The 22,123-nt window shown below is 27.3% G+C and overlaps 2 protein-coding genes across 2 annotated transcripts in view; one reads left to right on the forward strand and one right to left on the reverse strand.

Moving 5' to 3' along the window:
- Positions 1 to 155: 155 nt before the first annotated feature.
- LOC129969653 (derlin-2-like) lies at positions 156 to 6,287 on the forward strand. Its single transcript, XM_056084309.1, has 6 exons — positions 156 to 473; positions 3,047 to 3,112; positions 4,213 to 4,380; positions 4,759 to 4,954; positions 5,441 to 5,531; positions 6,103 to 6,287. The coding sequence occupies exons 1-6, from the start codon at positions 384 to 386 to the stop codon at positions 6,188 to 6,190; spliced, it is 699 nt and encodes a 232-aa protein (XP_055940284.1). The 5' UTR covers positions 156 to 383; the 3' UTR covers positions 6,191 to 6,287.
- Positions 6,288 to 7,959: 1,672 nt separating this feature from the next.
- The window catches only part of LOC129969643 (nucleoporin NDC1-like), a 36,174-nt gene continuing 22,010 nt past the window's right edge, over positions 7,960 to 22,123 (reverse strand). The window contains exons 9-16 of the mRNA XM_056084298.1: positions 21,975 to 22,067; positions 21,807 to 21,888; positions 21,107 to 21,238; positions 15,707 to 15,780; positions 15,502 to 15,616; positions 15,323 to 15,423; positions 14,482 to 14,636; positions 7,960 to 8,124 (exon numbers count right to left, since the gene is read on the reverse strand). Coding sequence (XP_055940273.1) covers positions 8,058 to 8,124; positions 14,482 to 14,636; positions 15,323 to 15,423; positions 15,502 to 15,616; positions 15,707 to 15,780; positions 21,107 to 21,238; positions 21,807 to 21,888; positions 21,975 to 22,067 — 819 coding nt within the window. The 3' untranslated portion in view covers positions 7,960 to 8,057. The remainder of the gene's footprint in view (positions 8,125 to 14,481; positions 14,637 to 15,322; positions 15,424 to 15,501; positions 15,617 to 15,706; positions 15,781 to 21,106; positions 21,239 to 21,806; positions 21,889 to 21,974; positions 22,068 to 22,123) is intronic.

Genomic DNA, 22,123 nt, shown 5'->3' on the forward strand with positions numbered 1-22,123 from the left:
AGATAATATATTTTGATTTATTATTATTTAATTATTAAAGCTTTTATTATAACCATAGCTTCTATCATCCTGATAATTATTATTATTTTCAAATAATTAGTATCCATTGGAATCGAAACTGACACTTCAGGCACAGAACTCGAACCCGCAACTGAAAGTTCTTGAAAGCTGACGCCGCTATTGGCAGCATAAACATAATTTTCTTTTTGGGTAATCGCGTTCAAAAGTCAAATTTTTTTGATGTTGCTTCGAATTAATTTTTGAAAGCAAGTTTGCGTGGGATCATTCAGCATCAGAAGTTGTTTAAAATATTTTTATTTATCTTATTTTATATTTATATTGTTGTAATTTTTTCCCGATTTTTTTAAATATAAACATTGACCATGGCACAAGAATTTCAACAAGAATATTTGGAAATGCCCATCATTACAAAAGCTTACACGACTGCCTGTGTTCTTACTACAGCTGCTGTGGTAGGATTTATTTTATCATATTGTTTAGAATAAACATTAAATTTGACTTGTCACCATTAATAATAACATGTTTCGCGGCAAAAAAAAGGGGGTTGGGACAATTTTTACACGAAATTTATTTAATGATACATGATGCCCCTTTGTGTTTGATGGATTTGTATAAATAAAGTTAAACTAATAAACCCATTGTAATGTTAAGTGCCATATATTGTCCATATCAATTGACTTTCCATACCAAAGAATTCATTAAATGTTGAGATTTCATATGGAAATGAAATTTAATAGTATCAATTAGTTGAATTATTTCCTTATTTGTGTGTAAAACAAGCTAAATGTAATAAAATGTATGGTGTTGACATTCTTTTAACTGGTTTATTTCTGTGCTTTTTTATTAGTTGAAGCTTGAAACATTGATGCTTGTTACAATTTTTTTTTTTTTGTTAAATATTTTATTACATATAATATGCAAAGTATTAATTTTAAAAAAATGTTTTCTGTCTTTAATTAAACTTCTAATTTATTTTTATTTCTTCTGTAATAATAAAGATCTTAATTTACATGCGAGACAGAACCTGATATCTTATTCATTGTGAATGTGTAAGTATGAAAGGTGTGGCTTTTAAAATTTGTTCCGTGATCTTTGCCAAGTTATAAAAAAATATATATGCTGTCAGATATTAGGTATACATTGAATAAAAATGATCTTAAAAATTGAATATATATATATATATAAATCTTTATAATTTTTCATTGCTGGAATTTCCAAACAATTATTTATATTAAAGTATTTGGTAATATAATGAAATTAACTTTCTGTAACTTTTTCTTTTTAAAAATTGTTCCATCTTTTTACAATCAGTGAGCACTGTAAAACTTAATAATTTAATTTTAAAATTGCAAAAATGAATAATTTATTAAAATTTTCTTGAACTTTACCGCTAAAAGTTTGAGTAAATGGTAAATTTCGATAAATCAGGAAGGTATTTTTCTGTTATCTAAGTGCAAGCAAAAGGTCGCCAAAAAGATTTTGCCAGGACCTGTATCAAGTTGCTTACAAACATAATGTTGCAACTTTTTTTTGCAACATTTTTTTATTGAGCAGGCTTAAATTATTTGGTGTTCTTTCACTTGTGCCCACTTAGTAAATTACCTTGGGAAATTAACAATGTATTAAAAGTCGTTAAACGATAATAAACTTTCTTTGCAGAAGTTATAAGTCATCTTAAAAGAAGTTCTATTTGTGAAGTGCATTTCAATAAATACAAAGATCTAAAAAAGATTCATGGATAAGAAACATAATACAATGCTAGAAGAATTGAGTTGCGATCATAAACTAAATATAACAGAATTATAAAATTACTTTAAATGCTTATTTCTATTGTAAAATAAATATATAAATCAAAGTATGAATTCTTGGTCAGATTTTATGGAAAAAAATGAATTTGATATAAAAGGTATGTCATGAAGGAGTTTTCAGTAAGTCAAAGCAGCAGAATATCAAGATTGCAAAATAATGTCCACATTATATTTTGATAAATGCCATTGATTCTTAAATTAAGGTTGTTTAATTGAATAGTTATTGTCTTTAAAAATATTGGATTAGAGTATGAAATTAGAAAATTTATCTGAAAATTTTTAATATGATGAAGGAAAGATTTTAATATGTGGAAAAATGGAAATATGAATTTTTCTTTTTGGGTTTTTGGAAGCTGGAATTCATTGCGTTTTGTATGAACAAGTAATTGGATTTTTCTGTTTTAAAACACATTTTTAATTATTTTCTATTTTTTAAAACTTTTAACATGATAATGACCCAAAACATTTAGCTTAAATATTACAACTTATTAATACTATAACACAGGTCATGGTAAATATTGATACCTTTCAAAAGGTCATGATATGAGCTCAAAATACAGTAATTGGACAAATGCTCCACACATTTGGGGGGGGGGGGGAATGCTTTGCTGAAGTTTGAATGAAAAAATTTATAGGAAGTTCAATGTAAATTTTAATATCTGCTTTTTAAAACAATATTGCAACTAGGCAAAGTTTGTCATAGTTAAAATAAATTAGATACCGTTTAGTAACATAGAATAAAAAAGCATGACATTTATTGTAAAGTCTAATTTTTTTTTTTTTTTTTTTAATATTGAGGCTTTCTTTGAATTTATTCTTTAAAAAAAAAATCCAAAATTTAGTACTATACTATATTAATATTATTAAATATATCTTTTCTTTGAAGAATTATACTTTTGTGATTTTCTTTCTTTTAGTATTAGTCCTTTGAAATTAAAAAAAAATTGTAATATATTTAGGATAATAATATTTCTTAAACGTTTTTTTTATTATTAAATAGTAACAGATATAATGGTATTGATTCTTCAAAGTATCATTAATATAGCTTATTATTTTCAGGAAATTATTTTTGTCATTTAAAGAAATATATAAAATTTTCTATCATATTTCCTCCTTATTTAGCTAATGAAATAATTTAGTATTTGTTTCTACTTAATGTGCTTGCTTTATATGATGATTTTATGCTAATTATAAATTTTATTATGTTTTATTTTCAGCAACTTGACATAATTTCACCTTTCCAGTTGTACTTTAATCCTGATTTAATATTTAAACACTATCAGGTATGATACTTCAATTTTACATTTTCTTTCATATGAGTAATTTTTTTGATAAAATAATTAAATGTATTCTATAATTAAAATATAACTGATGATTTAATTATTGCTTTCATAAATTCTGCTTTAAAATATTAATATATATTATCTGTTATTCATTAATTCAACTGCATACTTGTTCCAGTATTCTAATAGTATGACAGAGAATGAGCTACAAATTGTTACTTAATGCAGTAGAAAAATATATATATATATATATCTCATCAAACAGATAAACTTTTAAATGGAGGATGACACATATAACATTTGTAAGTCATTCCTCCAACCTACATTTTATCCTATATAACGTCATTCAGTTCATTGCAGAGCAATCTTATGGTTTCAAATGTAAATCATTCTAATGATAAATTCTTTTTTTTATGACGAACATCCAAATTCATTTCTCATCTTTTCTGAAAAAAAAAAAAAAAAAAAGTAATCTATCTTTATTCATTTGTAAATTTTTGACTTTCAAATTTACTTTTAACTTTTTTAGAGCAATGAGGTATTCAAAATTTGTTGAAGTCAAATAGCAGTTTAATATTGTCTGTGTGTTTTATGATAAAGAAATGGTTGCACAAAGAAGAGAAGGGGGGGGGGAAACCCCCTGCAATATGCATTATTTATAAATTTCAAATGGTTGAAAATATTTCTTCAATTATTTTTTTTTAATCAGTACATATTTTTAACTTTTTAAAAATAGTTAATGGGTAGTTTTTGGTTAAAATAAAGATAAAATTAGGTAACAAAGTTAATTAAATTAAAATTAGTCAAATGTATACAGAAATAAGAAAAAGATATTTCAAGGTGTTAAGGATTTTACGGCTCATAAACATGTTAGCCTTAATTTTATTAGCTGTTTTTTGTTTAGACAATTGTTTGATTATAAAGTTAAATTTTGAAGTAATGGAAAGTGATTCCATTTTTTCAAATTTCATCAATAGCCTTAAATAAAAATTTATTTTAGGAATGATCTATAACTATACTCTTTATCAAACTATATTCTTTATGACTGCATATAAATAAAATTATGTGCAATAACTACAGATATTCTCTGTAATTCATAGGTATGGCGCCTGTTCACAACTTTCCTGTTTTTTGGCACATTTGGATTTAATTTCTTATTCAACATAATTTTTACATATCGATATTGTCGCATGCTGGAGGAAGGCTCATTCAGAAATCGCCCAGCTGATTTCTTTTACATGTTTTTATTTGGTGGAATACTAATGATTGTATCCTTTTATTTTTAAAAATATTAACATATAATTTTTCTTCATACCCAGCTATAGAGCTGATGTAAATTAATGCTTGCTAATGACTGTTAAGGAGTCGTATTGTAACTTGCATGTTTCTTTGTTAGATAAATGGATGAACTAAAATAGTTTCATTTTTATAAGTATTATTTATATGCCTTTGTTTCTATTGGCAGTCATTAATCGAATTTTCTGTAATAGTCATGTTATAGATTTAGAATAATATTATAAATATTAATATCTTATTTATTTTTAATGCATAAAAATTATATAACTGATTTTAAATTTTTGTCTGGAAAATTCTTCATAAAGACCTACATTTCCAAACTGTAGATATTTCCTTACATTATGTAACAGATCATAGCAATGTTTGTAAACTTACTGTTTTTGGGTCAAGCATTTACAATTATGTTAGTTTATGTATGGAGCCGTCGGAATCCTTATGTGCGCATGAATTTTTTTGGACTGTTAAGTTTCCAAGCTCCTTATCTCCCTTGGGTTTTATTAGCTTTTTCATTACTATTGGGCAATTCTGTCATGGTTGATTTGATGGGTAAGTACTTACATCATTTTTTTTATCCAAGGAAATAAAAAATATATTCAATACTTTTCATCCATTTTTTATATGCCTTAATTATTCTAGTTAAAAATTATTTTATATTCTCTGTATTTATTGCATTATAATTTGACAAAATTTATATTTAATTGTCTAAATTAAAGAAGACCATTATTCTAGATAACCAAAGACATAATCAAAGATCATTACTAACAAATTAATGAAAATGCTTTGTAGAATTTTTGAATAATTGCATATAGAATAATTTCCTATGATTAGAAAGAAGGTCAAATTTTGGAATCAAGGAAAATAATTTTCTTTTAAAACTGTCTAATATACTTATAATATCTAAAACTATCAGATATACATATTTTATTTCACAACAAGGAGCAACAACAAAAAAAAAAAAAAAAAAAAAGCAAAACCATTATTTGAATCAGTATATTTTGATAAATATTTACACAAATATTGCTTTCTTAATAGGCATAGCTGTAGGACATGTATATTACTTCTTAGAAGATGTATGTCCAAATCAGCCTGGTGGCATGAGAATATTGAAGACACCTCGGCTAATGTAAGTTTGTCTTATTGTGCTTAATTAAGTATTAAAGAAATGCTTGGTGAATACTTCTCTGAAAATGTATTATATTTTATATTTAGTACCTGCTCTGGAATCTTTCCTCTACTGTTAAAAAGATTTTTTAAAAACTAACTGTAGCCTGCTTCTGCTTTCAGTTAATATTTTTTCTGTCTTGGACTTTAAACAGAATCTAAACTTTCCTTAAAGATGCAAGATAGTATATTCTATGCTTGAAGAGCTATGGAAGTAGAGATCTTGAAACATTCAATGCGATTAGTTTCTATCTCATTATGCACACAATATCAGTTGAAATATAATTTGTTAATTTTATTTTAAATAAGAATCTGACCTACCTTCCTACAGCCTTTATATTGTTACTGTATGATGGGGAAAATATAACTTAATATGAAAATCTATAATTACAGTTAGAAAGATCTCATATGGATATTTATGGAAAACTTACTTTTCCTTAATTTTTGGCATATATATATATTTTTTAACAAACTGTTGTGATCGACTTGATATATTATGCAGACTAAAATGAGCTTTAAATTTCTTATTGCAGACAGTATATTTTTGAAAATGCATCATCTGAATCGAATCAACCACCTCCACCACCTGAAGATAGACCTGGAGGATTTATGTGGGAATGATCATAACTGGAATGTCTTCCATTTGTAAAATATGTAATCTTTATCTTAGCACTTTCTCTGTACATTTTGTAAAATTAAAATATTTTCACACACTTAATTCAGTAATGGAAGTTAACAAAACATTAATTTCATATCTGCTTTCGTTACATTCAATATAAGTAACTTTTATTTAAGTCAACCACATATAAACAGTAATGAGCAATGAACAGCTTTTTTTAAAGCAGTTACAATATTTTCTAAATAGCTATCTGATAATAAAAAATTAAATGACCAGTATAATGTTGTAATGGAATTTTTTTAAATTAAAGGGTAATATCGCAGCATTAAAAAACAAAGCCACTTCTAACATAAAGTAATTTTTATTCTTTTACGGGGGGGGGAGGAGATCAAAATTATCTAGGCTGACTTTTTGAAACCATACCTCTGAAGAAGCAAAGTATATTTATATCCTTGCAATACTCCTTTGTATGTGATGACTAAAGTTTTTCTAATATTTTATACCGATTCATTTTCAATTCCTGATCATTAGATACATACACACACATAAAAAAAAAGGTTTTAAGACAGATTACTAATTATTCCTTCATGCCTATATTTGGTATTGATTCTGATATTTTTCTATATCATGTATGCATGTTCATGTGGGACTTAACTAAGGATGCTAAACTTTCTGCAGATATGTTCACTCAAGTTCATAAGGATTGGAGATTGTAGACAGTTTATTTAAATATGTATAAAAATTTGTATTCTAGTAAAAATTCTCCCTTCATACATCTTTTGAAATTCATTGATTGTAATTTACACATGAATTCTATATGAGAAATTAAGTTGAACATAAGGAAATTGAGTTATAAGCAGAAACATTTTCTCATTTGCGTATTATTAACCTATATACTAAGAGTCATGGTATGAAGTAAATTGTTTGGATCCAAAAGATATTTCTTTTGTGGTGAATTGCATATAAGCCAGTAACAGCGTTTCTACCCGGACAGCTGTTTTGGTAAAATCGGTTAATTACTGGACTGCTAACCAAAAGGTCCCAGATTCTATCCTCCCGCGTCTCATACCTCTAAATTGGTGACCTCGGACAATGAACCTTCAACCTTCGTACAGCTGTTGTGGTGCCATCTACCTGCAACTAAAGTCGTCAGACTCATGTGACACATCAGCACCCACACACACTCGCCATAACGCTTGGCGCTATTCAAACTGGGTACAGGCCCATTAAGACAACAGCTACTAAAAATACATCACCACTCAACATTCTTATCGTTCGTCTGCCCTTCGACTCACTGGAGGGAGAGTACTGTGGTGAATTGCATATAAGCCAGTAACAGTGCTTCTACCCAAACAGCTGTTTTGGTAAAATCGGTTAGTTACTGGACTGCTAACCAAAAGGTTCCAGGTTCTATCCTCCCACGTCTCATACCTCTAAACTTGCAAGTATGAAAGACAGTACTTTAAAATACATAGTTTGTATAATTACTTTAGCTGATATTATGCAATATTGTTACAAGAAAATTAAATTAATTTATAATAATCAATTATTAATTTCTGAAAGACTCGTAACTACAGAATGAGAGTAATGATTGTAAAAAAATTCATATTTCTTATGTCCCCCTTCCTAAATCAATCTTATTAGAATTTTCTTCAAAATAAAGTATAAGAACAAAATAAGAATAAGTCTTAATGCTAACAAACAGAAATGTAATTTAATTTCAATATTTATCTGAAAATCCACTTCAGTCAAGATACACATTTCAAAAATATTAAAATTACATGAAAATTTTTTATTGCTAGTAAAATAAAACAAAATAGTTACAGTCACATTATCACAATTTTTATAAACTAATTTTACATTGTACAGCTATGTATTCCTCCTGTTCAGATAACGCTGAAAATATCTGAGATACTCCTCAGGCAAATAAATTCCACTAAAAATTAAGATACAAAATACATTAAATGACTTACAAAGAGGTTATAAGGGAAATAAATTAACATTATTAAAATGAAACCATAGTAAATGCTGGTAGAGTAATAATTCACTCTGAAAATAGTATTAAAGAAATATATTATATATTAAATTAAATGTTCTGAATGCTGTAAGATCATTTGCAGGTTTAAGTTGATAATCTATTGTACATAAAATGATCAAGGATTAAAAATGCTGTTGCATGTACAATGATGGTTGTTTGACTGGGTTATAATGGGGCACGAGCTGGAACTAGCTCGCACATATCATTAAAATGGGTGCTGATGGTAAAAACTACCACATTATTTCAAATATAATTTAAAATTTCAAAGTTAAATGTTGCATAAAGAATGAAACAGTGATAAATTCTTAATAAAATTGCAGAATAAGAAGGATTAATGCCCCTGCAAGAATTAGGAATAACTTGTAGGAAAACCATTCATAATTAAGAATACCATTATTCTTAAGGGGAAAAAAAAAAAAGATTAGAAAGAAATGAAGTTAATACTATTTGCTTTTATACTTTGTCAGAATTGTGTATTTCAATTTTGGTCTTCATTCCATCCCTAAAAGGGGGGGGAGGCAGAAGAGTACATCTGTATTACCGTGTCTTCTAGCTTTTTACTTATAGTACTCCAGTACATCCTCCAATGCACTTGAAATAATCATATACAATTCATCTTTAGATTGTAATATTGGGGATGTTTTCTAATATAGGAACAACAAAATTAGCAAAAACCAAAGAGGTAGATTTGTTGTCACTTTCAGTATTTGTTTTCCTTTTTGCTATTTTTATATCGGAAGTTTTGTTGTTCTTCTTTGCAGCAGCATCGGAAATTTGTCAAGGCAAAGTGTTATGAAACTTGGATATGTTTTTATTATTAAATTTTGTTCTGTCCAAAAGGGTTTGTAAAGTAAAAGCAACTTCACATTTTAAAACATGAAGGGGGAAATACATTTTCTGTACCTGTATTGGGTGAAGATGTGTTTATAAGCAATTCAGCTGATTTGTGGATTTCAGAAGGTGTGTCAGATTTTTTAAATGGTCAAAAATCAGAACCTAACATTATGGGAATGAGTTGGATACCTTTGGTTTTTATAGCTGCTGCTACATATACCAATTTTCTAGTTGGTAGACGAACTTTGATTTTCTGCTTAGTTTCAATAGACAACACCCCTTAGATCACAATTTTCTTTTCAAATTTCCATGAAAGGGCATGATCATGAAAAAAAGTATGGGAGCTTTTACAGTTCATGCATTTTTTCTTGTACAATACTTTCAGAGTTTCCGTGATCACTTCCACTCAATAAATACAAGTCCATGGCAGAAAACTTTAGAATAGCCAAATTGCCACTTTAAGCAGCATAGGAGATTAGGAATATAAGGTCTGATACCTAAGCACAGCACATGTACAAAGTTTTAATACACTCTTAATAGTTGTGGCAAATTAAATGTGATTATTGTTTAGTGTCAAAGCATTTTCCATCTTGCCATATTGTGATATGATATACATTGGTCACTTTTTAATTTTCCAAATCCTTTTTAATTTCATCAATTGGTCTATATAACAATTTTCAACAAATTCATTTTGAGAAGTTTAGAGTAGAATGTGCTGTGACAGATATGGAAATACAAGTTATTCATTTTGATATCTATTGGGGCTCATTCAAGACAATTTCAATTAGCAGGTTAGTAGAAAGAAGCTTCTGAACTGATGTGACTTTACCAAACTATCCTGAAAAACTTTTTCCAACAAAGAAAAGTGAAACATTTTGAAATGATTCATTAGAAGATTGCCTTTTTATAATATAAAATGTATCAAAATTATTTTTGGAACAGAATCCACTGATAGGAGCAAAATTTTTGGGTCATGCAATATTGAATAGTATTCTGGACCAATAATACTGCCCAACAAGGGATAGCAATCAGCAGCTCTTGCATCCCCTGCCTAGGTCACCTTCAAGGACAGTGATCACCCTTAATAGCAAGCCCAAGAAATACCCTCTTAACTTGATCCCTTGCACTCATGTGGCTAGCTACTGGGCAATTCATACATCAGAGATCACTGTACACCACCTGTCTAATGAGTCATTACACATGGACGTATTTGCTGTCCATGAGAAGTAAACAGAGCAGCAACAGCTTCATCGCTTGCCATGGAAGAATGAGAATATCTTCAGGGACAGTAACTGCCCTTAATGCCAAGCTCAAGAAATGGCCCCTATGCTTGATCCTTTGCATATCAATCAAAAAGAATTGAAGAGGAGCAAGCTGAAGGGGAGAGTAAACTGGAAGGTGAGCCCTTAAAGGGTTGCAATGATGAAATAAATCTAAATGAATAATTAGAAAAGGACAACAAAAGCTAATATCTACAAATTCTCATTCTTTAAATTGGAAAAATATAACAATGAAGCTGTCAAGGAAATGTAATCCTATCATGCCAGGCATTTAAATACAAAAGAAGGCAACTAACTTTTCCACATTTAAATACCCCACCACACCAGCATGATTCTTGTGAACCTGAATTACCTATATAAAAATGTTCTGCAATGTAATTTATATCACTTAAAACTTAATTTACTTCTTTCATTTATTTTTATAAATTCTGTTATTGTTATTCTTCATACTATTAAATTAAACCTCATATATTCTATTTAGAGATTGCAATACCGGACCAAAATTTCAATACCGGTATTTTTTAAATCTTAATACCGGGATACCGGTTTTAATACCGGTAATAGAAATTTTAGAAAAAGAAGGAAAACACTGGTGTTTCTTTGTTTTATATGCCAGTTGTTTGTTTTATTTGACAGAGAGTGTAAATATCACAAAAAATAATTTGTAACTTATAAATTATAACAGTATATAATCACAAAAAAGTAAAGGAACATCTTATTTATTTAAATTACAAAAAAGTGTAAATATCACTATTCAGTCTGTGGTACTATTACAAATTTTTGAAATATGATCTTAAAAAACATAATGCATCAATTGTACTGTCATTAAGCCTGAAAAGTAATTTTGTGTAAAAATTACCAGCTGTCGAAAACGCTCTTTCGGCATCTATGCTAGCTGGTGGTACTGTTAGCAATGTGCGATATATTTTTTTCAAGTATTTACCTCTAAATCCCTCATCTTCAAATAAATCGATTTATCGTCGGATGGTTTTGGATATAGCTGATTTCTGTATTATATTTTGGCTCGTTGAAATTTTTTTTATTTATCGCTAATTCTAATTTTTGTTCAAGAGACAATTCCTTTTCACTATCGACAGTAATGACATCATAATCTTCGATAATTGAACCGAATTCTTCTGTATGTGGATAGGTTTGTGGGTAAAACATTTTAAGAAAATTTACTCTAAACTTAATGAGATTTGAATTGGTTATTTTCTTTTCTTTTACATTTTTAAAATCATTATAATTATGTCAATACCATAAGACATTTTCTATTTCGATATACCTTTCTTCTGTGCGATTTTTCAATGTAATATATAATTATTCAGATAGTGATGTGTGCTGTTCTTTCAGTGACTGCAACATGAAATTTATTGTTGCATTAGCTGTTAATAAATTAGAATCTCTCCGACATGATGCCTCAATAGTCAGTTTATTGGAAGTAGAGCTGATATAGTTCTGGATATTAAGTCGATTTCACTATCTGAAAAAATAGTTTACAAGTTTAAGTCGATTATTGCTTTTTGGATTGGATTTCTCAGTTTCAAAAATCGTTCTATCATTATACTCTGTTTCACCCTAACTTGGCAGTGGTGTATATTCTAGGCATGCCGAATCGCAGTCGTCGTCAGGGGAACAGGGTTACTTTAAAGTACAAAGTTACTAGAAATGCAGATCGCTGGCGAAACTTTATCTCACAAATTTTTCGCCAAATAGTAAATATATATTTACTTTATCATATTATCACTTTATCGGAGAATTAATTGTTTCCTTATTTTCATTATTTTTTCAATATTATTGAGACATTATTTTAATAAATCATTTAAGTTATTTCATTTCGTTTCACCGTTTCTCAAAAGAAAACAATATCTTTCAATATTCTGTAAAGCGTAGTTCTTCTAATGTTTTTTGAAAAGATATCTGTATCATCGTTCACATCTTTTAAAACTTTATCTAATGTTGGGATCTCATTTCTGCAAAAAAAATGCATGAATTTTTCGTCAAATACAGAATAATGTAAAATCATCATATTTTACAAGATCTGAATGTTTATCTACTGAGCCTGGTCGCTTCTTTCCAGGGTACTTAAAGGATGCCTTTATTTCTTTTTTTAAAAGCAAAACTGTTCATTGCGAAACATCTGTAAGATGCGAAACTTTATCAACGATTTAATTGATAGAATCTTAAGGGTTTCCTCGGAGTCGAGAATAAACATTTAATATGTTTTTACATGTTGCCCTTCTTGTTGGTTTCACTCGTCTTGAAGGTGTGCACAGCGTAGTCGGTGAAAACACTTTCTCTTTTTCAAACATTTTAGAAGTGAATAGAAATGACGAATCGAATAAATATTCACCAAACAAAACTAATAACTACTAATGCGATTAATAGTATCAAAAATATCAGCTGCTAAAAAAGCGAGAATAAAAAAGTACGAAAGATGATAATGGTTGCGAACTGAATGAAGTTGAGTTGGCGGAGACGTAAAAGAAAAGCGCGCCAAATATTTGTCCTTGAAGACCGGTTCTAGCCAAAGTGGAATTCATTATGTCAATCTTTTAGTTTTATTCATTAGCTTTATTTACAAAATATTTAACATATAAGCACTTCTAACTTGAGAATAATTTTAAATACATATTGATAAAAAAAGGATTTCTGTAATTTATGATGTTATTTGATAAATTTCTGCGCATTTTAACTATTTTAAAGTCGGAAATGATGGGGAACTCTTTCCCAATGCGGAGCGTCACATTTTCTACCTTTTACAATACTGTCAAGTTAGGATGAAACAGAGTATAGGAGTAAACTGTTCCAACGTGTTTTAGAATCTAATATTAACATATATTCTGTTTTATTTTCAGTTAGTATATATTTTAGTAATATATCCTTCTTTATAGGGGAACGTTTAAATATCTTAACAATTTTTCGAACTTTATAAATTATAGGAAGCAATTCTTGATGGGAAAAGATTTCATCCTCATTAGCAATATCTTCTTCCACAATTACATTGTCATTATCTTCATTGTCAATATCACTATCACACTTACTCTCTTCTAAGTTGGAATCCGAAGTTTCTATATCCACAGTATTTGGATTCTTCTGTTCTTTATTTTTTTTGGTATAATACATCTATTACTCCTAATTGAATTCCATGTGTATGGCACAACTGCTGATTTGCACCCATCAACTTTCTAACTTTTTTCATAATTGTTGCTCCATCAGTCGTTATGGATACAATATTTTTTTTCAGAGATAATCCATGTTTCGCTAATTTAGATTTAAGCAATTAATTAAGCTATTAATTAGCTAATTAATTTCGCCCGTTAGGGAGACATTAAAAACAAAAACATATACTATTTTGCTATGTTTGCGATGCCTGAACATATAGTGGAGACAATTTCAAAAATTTCTAGTAAATACCGAAAAACCGGTATTTAAACTTGTGAATACCGGTATTACAAAATTGTACAAATGGCTCAAAATACCGGTATTCGGTATCCCGGTATTGCAATCCCCAATTCTATTCTAATGAAAATGGCACATCCAGATTTATTAGATAACTGTATTCATAATGCCACTTTTTTCCCCGCAATAGTAATATCTAAAGATTAAGAACCTTTGGATTCAATAAATCTGAAAACCCACTGCACATCAACGTCATTCTTTAAAAGTAATATTAAGAAGAAAGTTATTCATCTTTCAAATAAAAAATCTATTTTCCTTATTTAAAAAAAAAAAAAAAAAAAAAAAAACCTAGTGAACCTCAAATTTTTATTGATAGAATAAAACAACGTGTCAACTAAACACTATACGAAGTTGAATGTTCATTAAAATTGGGAGAACTTGCAATTTAACATAAAGATTAACTCTGAAATTGTTAATTTTAGGTGAAAAGTGCAAATTACTAATATTCTGATAAAATGTTGACTTTTGCAACTATTTTGAAAGCTTTAACAATAGTTGTAACATATTTTATAAAACATTACAAACAGAAATTAAATTTTGTGTTGAATCATGAATATTTGTTGTTATAAGAGAATTATAAGCAGCAAGAAAAAATTTGCCATATAGTGACATTTGAGCCTTATCTTGCACTTCTGACATGAAATTCAATGTAAGTTGTTATAAATATGATAAAACTTACTTGATATCATTTTTGAAGGTATCAGCTATTCTACACAAAGCAGCATTTACTGACGTCTTCAGAGAAATACGTTGATGTATATGATCATAGCGGCCATATGGGTCTTTCACATGGGTTCTAAAGCCAACTAAGTCAATAGGTAATTTTTCTTCCGCCTAAAAATAATATATTTCTTTTACATTTACATTTTTAATTTGTTGCCTAAAATTTCATTTTTATTTTAATTAAACTGAAATAATGTTAAAAATGAAACATTTTTTTTATCATTTGATTTGCTTATATAGCAAGAAATAAAAAAATCTAGATATTTTAATGAGTTACATTCAAGAGGTTAAGAACACAGAAGAAAAAAAAAACACACAACCTATTTTTAAGTAACAAAAATTCAATATGCAAAGAACATAATAATAATAAATACAGTATTTGCAGTGGAAAATTATGCTTAGTTCTATTCTGAATAAGAACTATTAGAACTAGCCTGATTTCAGCATTGGATGTTCAAGAAAATCAACAGAAAAAAGTAAAATTAATTGAAATATAGTAAATAGCAAAATTAAGTGACAGCTTTTAATCTGACAAAATCAAACAAAATCTCTTAAAACATTAATTCGATTCCTTCGCAGCATCCTTCATAATACAGCTATGATTATAATAGAATGGTTTTTCCAGGGATTGATGTTATTTAGCAAATCTATCCTATACTAAATAACATTATGATTATTGCTTTATTTATTATAAAGTACTATGTCCCCTTCTTTTTTATAGCCTTAGTAGTGAAATAATTTACATTTAAAAATATTTTATTGCTATATAATAATGTTAAAAATGCTTCATAACATACCATTTTAATATCCAGCAAGAGACGTATAATAATAGGTAATGTCTGCTGAATTACTCCAAATTTATCTTCACTGTATGCAGCAGATACTAAATAACCAAGAGCTATAAAAATTCAGAAAAGATAATTAAATAAACCATTCATAAAACTTTAAAGAATTAAAATAAAAAAATAGAACATACCATCAATCATCCATATTAACGGTTGAGAAGATGCAAATAATTTTCTTATTTTAGTACTTGGCAGTTCATCTAAAAAATAAGCAATAGATGGCCAGCCACGTAGAGATGCAATTACCTTTAATGAAATTAGCAGACAAATTTTTTAAGTAAAAATAAAATAAAATAAATAAATTATTATTAAAATAAATAAATAAACTACATTTACAGTTTCTGAAAATGTAGGCAATTCTTTTGGGGGCTCAAGGAAAGATCTTTGCTCCTCTAGTAGAAATGAAACACCTATAATGTAAAAATTAATGAATTAATTTATTTCATTCAATATTATGTCTATTTCACTCAAATTTTTATTTTTCTTACATTGAGGGTTAAAAATTAATTAATTAAATTACTATTACACAATTAAATTACTATTAAAGGCAAATAATTACAATACTCAGAAAATTTATCAGTTATTCAAAATGTGTTTATATCTTTCATTTATTTATTTTGGTTTTGTATTGAAAATGGAAAGTAGAACAAACATTTATTTCCTTAAATTAGATATATAAATGCATAAAAACACTAATTTTTGTAGTGTTTAGTTAAATTTATAGTTGCAATATATAAAAATTACATTTTTTTTTTTTTTTTTGACTCTCAGAGAGAAAAAGTGCCAATTAGAAAAATGTTTCTTTTCCTCTCATCTATAAATACATAAAGTTTCACACTTCTATCTGTAAAATTTGCTGATATATTAAAATACCAAATTTATTGATTTAGATAATTTTTTACATATCTCATGTGGATGTCTGAATGAGTATCGAGTCTTTCATTGTGCACAAAAAATTACAATTGCAAATTATGGCATTTATTATCTCCAGTTAATTTCCTTAAAAAATTAATGCATTAATTCTTAATGCATTTACAAAACTGTTTAAAATAAGCACCTTCAATACATGTAAATATACAAAGTTGCATTCCCTTAACAATATTTGCATGCATACGATCCAGTTCATCATTTGTGATATCAAGAAAGGTTTTTTTAATACATCGATAAAGATTTGCTTCATATTACAAGAAGTGTGCTAAAGAAGAATATAAAAAATGCCATAAATAAAAGTCAATACACAACAATGTATGCATTCTTCAGCAACCTAGCCAGCATAACTAATCAGCATTTTAAAAGATTTTTTTTTATTCAAACACATTTCTTTTATGAAAGCTAAGTGTAATGCCTACAACCGTCAACAAATAATTTTATTTTAATATTCATTATCATACTACTTCTCCGAGATATCTTAAATGATCAATTGCTCAAGTTTCTCTTCCATTCTTTATAAAATTGGCAATGCAACTATCAACCAATCAAAATGATAAAACAGTACACATGATTAGCTAATTTTTTCAAGTTATGGCAATTGAATGACATACTAAAAGGCAAATATTAGAGTGTGTCATTTTTGATATATTGAATAAATTTGCTTTTTTAATATGAATGCCAGATATAAGTCTGTGATAAGCCTCTCTAAATTTAAAAACAACTAAACTCTAAAAATTTTGCCGGCAGAGGCATGATAATTTGTGTATGTTATGAATATGTTAGAGAAACATTTTACTAATTTACATTTTTATGGTTATTTTTTTTTTTTACTCAATGGAGATCAAATAAAAATTTAATTTTTTATCATAAACCACAACAAAAGTCAAATTTAGTAAAATTTCTAATCTTATTTAATGAATCTTTATACTTGGAAGTATATATCTAATTGCAATATTTAGGAAAATAAATGTACCTCTTTCTTAGGACACTCTGTCTAGTGAAGTATCATAAATTATGTATGTATATATATATATATATATATATATATATATATATATATATATATATATATATATACACACACACATACACACTGTCTTTCGTGCAATTACTTTAATGTAAAATCAAGGCAACACTTACTTTAATTTTGTTTTTTGGAAAGAATTACATTTTTTAAATTAGAACCAATTCAACAATATTATAAGGAATACCAACCAGATCACTCAGCTGGTTTTTATAATTCTTGTTATTTATAAGATTATCAATCCAACAATTAAGAAAGTACAAATGATCAATATCATAATTTAAACAAGATTATCCTTCTCTAAAAATTATTTACTCCAAGTAGAAAAATTCAATACAAATATAAAACTAAATAAATTTATTAATAAACTAAACTAAGTATAAACTATTAATTAAAAAAATAGAAAAAAAATGTTAAGCTATTTGTTAAAAAATAATAAATATAAGTCAGTGTAAAACTATTTAAAATATAAACCTTGAAATTAAAATATTGGGAGCTTATGTAAAAGGAATCTATATGTAAATATACCAAATTCCAAAAATTCTGCAAAAATCATAAAAAACAAGGATAATTTAAAAAGTTATAAATTGATTTTAATAAAAATCAGATGAAATTTATAATATATTACCAAAAAATTAGAAGACAATGTTCTTTGTTTTAGAAATTTAGCCTTATATGAAAAAGATGATAATTAGATGGATAAATATATGATATATATCTTCTAAAAATATCTTCAATATGAAGTGTGATCATCCCATGCAGTTATACAGTACTAATAAATACTCAATGTAATGGATTAAAAATTTTTAAAATAATGTTTAAAGAAAACTTATTAAATTGTGTATTGTGTTACTAATAATATTTAATGTATGATATTAGACTTCAAATTATACCATATATGTGAAATATTTAATGTATGCTTTATTTGTACGGAAAAGAAAAACTTTTATGTTTTTAAAAAGTGAAAAAGTTCTGCAGGTCATCATAAGGATGAAAAAGATCGAAAACATTGACCATTTTGTCACTCAAACCCAAAGTCTATTGACTTAAGGTTTGTTAAATGCAGGCATAACACATGTTTAGGAAGAAAAAGAGAGAGAGAGAGAAAAAACTGAACTTCATTGAATAATGAATTGTGTCAAACAAACACCAAGGAGTAAAATAAGTATAATTAATTGAATAAAAAAATCACTAAAGTTATAAAAAAATGTATGAAATGTAAATTGATTGTAAATGCAGAGCTTATTGCAATATATAATGTGTCACATTAATTATGAGGTCAGAACTGATTGAATGATTTCTTTGATTTTTAGGGCACAAGAACCAAATAAGGCTATATACCAAGCATACAGTAGAAACATAAAATTAAAAAAAATCTGAGTTACTATTCTTGAAAAACTATTCTAATTACAGTAAGATCTCAAGAGGAGTACAGACCTCGCAATACATTTTCATCTAGCATTCTAAAAATGTTTTATGGGCTTAAAATCTAGAGATTAATTTTAACAGACCCTGCCCAATTGACATGAAATTAGCACTTATTGTACCAACATAAGAGTACTCATAAGCATCAGATCATTGTGATTCCACATAGAAGTCTAACGTGCTCAAATAAAAACAATAATCTTGAATACAGAATGTCTGTTGCATACAAATTTCTTTCTAAAGTATTTCATAGATGACTACAGGGCTTTGCCCCTTGGTCACTTTTTCTTCCCAACCTCAATGTTGTCCAATACTGTATACCATGTTCATCAATTCCAGTCAACAATTTTTAAACTACACGGACCATTTGTTTAATGCTAAAAGTTTAATCTTTTCATGATTTAGAACATACATTTTCTGATTTGTCTACTTCCAATTCAAAATTCAAAGTCCACAATGAAAACATTATCAGCTTATATCTCCAATATCTAAATATCGAATCAAATTTTCACATTTTGGTCGGTTCACGATCAGCTATTCTTTTCAAATGGTCAGATTCTCGCTCAATCGTTCTTCTAATTTTTTCATCTGATATTGCTGGACACCTCACTAATACATATTTTTAAAAAAAATACAAAATTAACATGTGTATTGCTTAAGTATTCAGGTGATTGCAGTTGCGAGATGAAAAATTTCCATTACTCGAAAAAGATAAATTTAAAGGCTATTTGTTAGCGTTGCCACAAATGATGTCTAAAAGTAGAATTAACAATAATTGTTTTGAATTCAATAGCTGTTAGTTGAAACTTTATTTTCTTTTTTTTTGTCATCATTTCACTGTCAAGTACCATATAAATTACTTACTATAACAATAATTTTTGCTATTTCAAATAATACTGGCAAAACAAAGCTCAAATTTCACTTTTTTTTGTCATCATTTCACTGTCAAGTACCATATAAATTACTTACTATAACAATAATTTTTGCTATTTCAAATAATACTGGCAAAACAAAGCTCAAATTTCACAGGCAAGGTGACTCACTATTTACCAATCGTAAAGCAAATAATATGTAATGTTTACATTAAAAATTTTATATAATAGATAGTTAATGAATTTTAGGTTCTCTAGAAATTAAACATTCTATCACTTTAGAAACTAAACTTGAATTTATATATGAAGAAAAAATACCCTCAGAGATATCAAGGAGTGTCTGCTCATTTCCTACTCGAATCATACAATGTATGTCAACATCATCCTTCTGCTTGTTACAACATCAACCAAACTTGAGGTTCTAGTTTTTAATGATATAAGCTGCTGATATTCTTTAGTACCCCAATCATATCTTGGTTGATTGTTCTAGATAACTACATTTGTAATTTAAAATTGTTACCAAGATCTATGAACTATTATGAATGGACTTACATTTAACTTTCTGGCTAATTTTGACTAACCTTAACCTAGCTGACCTTAACTTTCTAGTAGGCCTACACTGTAGTTTTTCAAACAAATGATGGCTTAGATTTATTTAATGAATTGGCTACTCCAGATTTCTTATCTTGCAATAACAGCTAAACTTAACATTTTTATTTTTGCATATTATGCAATTCAGTTGTTTCTATAATTTAAATTTTAGTTTTGTTCAAAACTTTTTTTTTTAACAACAAATGCACATTTCATATCAATTTAAAACGTTTATTAAAGGATTTATAAACTCTTCCTTATTTTTTTCCTTTAATAATAATAAAAAGAAAATGAGTATATTTGGTATATAAACATTGTTTATATTTTACAAAAAAAAAAAAAAAAAAAAAAAAAGCCACTTAAAGTTTTTATTTGAAAATTCTTATATAATTATTATGAAATAAAAAAATTCAATTAGGATAATATTATAAAAAAAAGTAGCATACATTTTATGATAAAATTTTTATCTGCTAGAGATATATAGATTTTTAAGGGAATAAAAAAATGTATTTATTATATAATTATTTAAAAAATATTATAATGTAATTATTTATCTTAAAAATTTATTTACAATGATTAAATTATACAAGAAAATAAAATTTGATATATTTATAAGGAAAATTATACTCTTAACTCACAAAAAAGTTTATAAATTTTCAAATAAAAGACCAAGGTCAATGAGATATCAAGGAAGAAATAAGTATTTCCATTTAAATTTGTATTTGTCTTCATTATCGAGATTAATTCTACAAACTAATAACAGTCTTAGAGTATGCATATTGCATGTACCTCTATATTTATAGAGAACTCTCTTACTTACAACAGAATATACGATTTTTGTATATCAAAACAAATTCAGCTTTTTTGAAATCTAGCATGTAATAAAAAACATACCTTTACTGTAATTTAGTTTTGATTCTTTTGCTGCTGCTGCAACCACTGAATATTCCTGAAGTTTAGTTACAAATTGTTTCAAAGATGATATGCAAAAATCTGCCACAGCTTTCCATTGATGAGGATGACCACCTAATAAAAACCAATAATAATTATTATTTTTGGAATTTTATATAAAAAAAAATACATTCAAAATTTAGGTGCAATTATCAGTGTTGTAAAAAAGAGCATTTCGACCTTTTGCATTTTGGGGAAATATCAGATAAATTAATTCTTTATTTGATTTTTAAAAAAATGGTTTATGAGGAAAAAGTTAAGATCAGGCTTGGCTAAATACGCTTTGTCATTATTTATATAGAATTGATTTTCAGTGGTCTTTCAGTTGCTTTTTTAATAGTGTAATATATAAATAACACTCATAAAGGTTAAGTTACAAAAGCAACTATCATTTGAAACTTGCAAATATAAATATTATTAGATTTGTTTCTCAAATTACGGGGGAAGAAAAAGAATTCTAAAAACTTAATTCATCTTCATGCTTAAAACTTTTTTATAATTCCTATTTTATAATTCCAATTGCTTTGTTCTTCTGCAATGTAATAAAGTTTTTTCCCTTGAAATACCAAACATCTAACTGGAGAGAATTCATACTATGCAAATCATGATAAACATATCTTTAAACAGAATTTCTGTTACTTACCAGGATGGCTAATAGCAAATATTTGCTTTCTTCGTTCTGCATCCTGTTGACTCAGCAATCTTAAATCTAGTACTGCCAAATACTAAAATTGTATTGTTAGTAAATAGCAATGCAAAATAAGTCAGAAAAATCAAGCATATTATTTTCAAAGTATAATCCAAAACTTACTTTCAAAATATCAGATTCAGAATTCCTTAAAGCAGCCGATAAACTTTTATTTTCATCTGATTTTACAGGAATTTCTATTGGAAACACATGTCGCTGTGAAACAGAGATAAGAAGTGTAATTAATTTTTATATGAGATTCATCAATTTAC

This window comes from Argiope bruennichi, chromosome 1 (genome assembly GCF_947563725.1).
Source record: "Argiope bruennichi chromosome 1, qqArgBrue1.1, whole genome shotgun sequence".
In the NCBI taxonomy this organism is placed as follows: Eukaryota; Metazoa; Arthropoda; class Arachnida; order Araneae; family Araneidae; genus Argiope; species Argiope bruennichi.